At 39.1% G+C, this 2,645-nt stretch overlaps 1 protein-coding gene across 1 annotated transcript in view; it reads left to right on the plus strand.

Annotated features, from left to right (window-relative positions):
• The window catches only part of TAPT1 (transmembrane anterior posterior transformation 1), a 102,057-nt gene that overhangs the window by 65,811 nt on the left and 33,601 nt on the right, over positions 1 to 2,645 (plus strand). Inside the window, exons 6-7 of the mRNA XM_007950075.2 lie at positions 1,992 to 2,089; positions 2,284 to 2,353. Coding sequence (XP_007948266.1) covers positions 1,992 to 2,089; positions 2,284 to 2,353 — 168 coding nt within the window. The remainder of the gene's footprint in view (positions 1 to 1,991; positions 2,090 to 2,283; positions 2,354 to 2,645) is intronic.

A 2,645-nucleotide genomic window follows, 5' to 3' on the forward strand; every position in this document is an offset into this window, starting at 1 on the left:
ATTCAGAAGAGGACATTGAACAAGGGATATCATTGCTGATGTCAGATGGATCTTGGCTCAAAGCAAAGAATACCAGAAAGATGTTTACTTGTGTTTTATTTACTATGCAAAAGTATTCGATTGTGTGGATCATAATGTCTTATGGATAACATTAAGAAGAATGGGAATTCCAGAGCACTTGATTGTGCTCATGATAGAGCATAGATCAGGAGGCTGTCGTCCAAACAGAACAAGAGGACATTGTATGGATTAAAATCAGGAAGGAGGTATGTCAGAGTTGTATCCTTTCACCATACTTATTCAATCTGTATATTGAACAAATAATTTGAGAAGCTGGACTGCATGAAGTAGAACATGGCATCAGGGTTGAAGGAAGACTCTAACAACCTGTGATATACAGATGACACAACTTTGCTTGCTGAAAGTGAGGATAACTTGAAGCACTTACTGATGGAAAGTAAAGACTTCAGTCTGCAGTATAGATTACATCTCAACATAAAGAAAACAAAAATCCTCACAACTGGACCATTAAGCAGCATCATGATAAACAGAGAAAAGATTGAAGTTGTTAAAGATTGCACATTACTTGGTTCCATAATCAACACCAATGGAAGCAGCAGTCAAGCCATCAGACAACATATTGCATTGGATGAATCAGTCTCAGAAGACCTCTTTAAAGTGTTGAAGAGCAAAGATGTCTCCTTGAAGACTAAGGTGTGTCTAACCCAAGCCATGGTATTTTTAATCGCCTCATATGCATGTGAGAGCTGGACAATGAACAAGGAAGACTGAAGAAGAGTTGATGCTTTTGAGTTGTTGTGTTGGTGAAGAATACTGAAGGTACCATGGACTGCCAAAAGAATGAACAAATCTGTTCTGAAAGAAGTGGAGCCAGAATGCTCCTTGGAAGTGAGGATGGCCAGACTTAGTGTCATGTACTTTGATCATATTGTCAGAAGGGACCATTCCCTGGAGAACGATATCATGGTTTGTAAGTGGAGGGTCAGCAAAAGGGATAGATTGACACAGTGGGTGCAGCAATAATAATAATAATGAAAAAACAAACTCACTGCTGTGGAGTCAGGTCCAACTCATAGCTCTTTGGGTTTCCAAGGCAGTATCACTACAGAAGTAGATTGCCCAACCTTCCTTCCGAGGAGTGGCTGGTAGGTTTGAACCAGCAGCCTTCTGGTTAGCGGTCAAATACCTTAGGCACTAAGGTGCAGCAGTGAGCTCAGGTATATCAAGGATTGTGAGACTGGCACAGGACCAGGCAGTGTTTCGTTTTGTTGTACGTAGGGAGATGACTTGATGACATCTAACAACAACCAAATTTCCCAGGCACTGCTAAGTATTAGAGATACATATAAAACAAGGCAGCCCTAATTCCACAGCTGTTCATGGTAAATAAGAAGATGCACAGAAGTTTATTCCTACTCTGGTTAGTTCCATCTGGGTTGCATTTTTTTGTTGTTGTTTTTTAATTTTTATTGTGATTTGGGTGCAAGTTTACAGAGCAAACTCACTTTCCATACTGCAGCTCACATACGCTTTGTCTCATGACATTGACTGCATTTTCCCACAATGGGTTGCATATTTTTTGTTCTGTAAATGTATACCAACTAAAGCTAATAGGGAAAAATACTTCAGGAAGACTTAATTTAGAAAACATAGTCATTTTTTTCTTCCCTTATTCACTTTCAAAATTTTTGTACCAAACCCATTGTCGTCAAGTCACTTCTGACTCATAGTGACCCTGTAAAACAGAATAGAATGCCCCAAAGGGTTCCCAAGGGTGTAAATCTTTGTGGAAACTGACTGCTTCATCTTTCTCCCATTTAGCAGCTGGTGGGTTCAAACCACTGACCTTTTTTTAGCAGCCGAGCGCTTAACCACCATGTCCTCAAGACTTCTTAAAATTTGTATAATATATCAATTAATATAATATCTAAACAGATTGATGTTTTTTCCTTAACACTTCTTACTGCTAGTTTTGCATGCAATTCTTATAATGGTTCAAGCAACAACTCTCAATGTAGCTTTTAACTCCCACAACAAGTCACTTCTTACTATCATGATGTCTAATAATGTAAGTATGAGACTTTGTCTTACAGTTTTGTAAATGTAAAAATATGTGAAAAAAATGGTCGCCATAGCAGCAGTATTCTAAATGTGGTAAAATCCTCGGATCTACTTGTTATTTCTTCTCCAGGAAGAGTTTTACATATTGCATGTCCATTTTAAAAGCTGTTGTAAAGATGTTATTTTTGTTTACCATTTCAGTTTGTTGAAATTAAAGGAAGTGTTTTCAAGAAGTTTGAAAAGAACAATCTCTTCCAGATGTCCAATAGCGGTACGTACAATGAGCTTCTACCTGCAGTCTGTGCAGGGTGATTTTCCTGTTGGTTCTGAAACATTGCCTGAGGGTCACTGTTTCTTTGCCTTTACCTCTGTTTTCTCTTACCCTGCCAATCTATTTGCATTAGGCCAATCTGCTGCAAAAGATTGTTGTTGTTATTTGCCATCGAGTTGGACCCGACTCATAGTGACCCTTCCTTGGGTTTCCGAGGCAGTATCACTATGGAAGTAGATTGCCCAACTTTCTTTCCGAGGAGTGGCTGGTGGGTTTGATCCACCAGCCTTCT

The sequence above is a fragment of the Orycteropus afer genome, unplaced genomic scaffold (genome assembly GCF_000298275.1).
Source record: "Orycteropus afer afer isolate SDZICR_OR568_19922 unplaced genomic scaffold, OryAfe1.0 scaffold00262, whole genome shotgun sequence".
Taxonomy (NCBI): Eukaryota; Metazoa; Chordata; class Mammalia; order Tubulidentata; family Orycteropodidae; genus Orycteropus; species Orycteropus afer.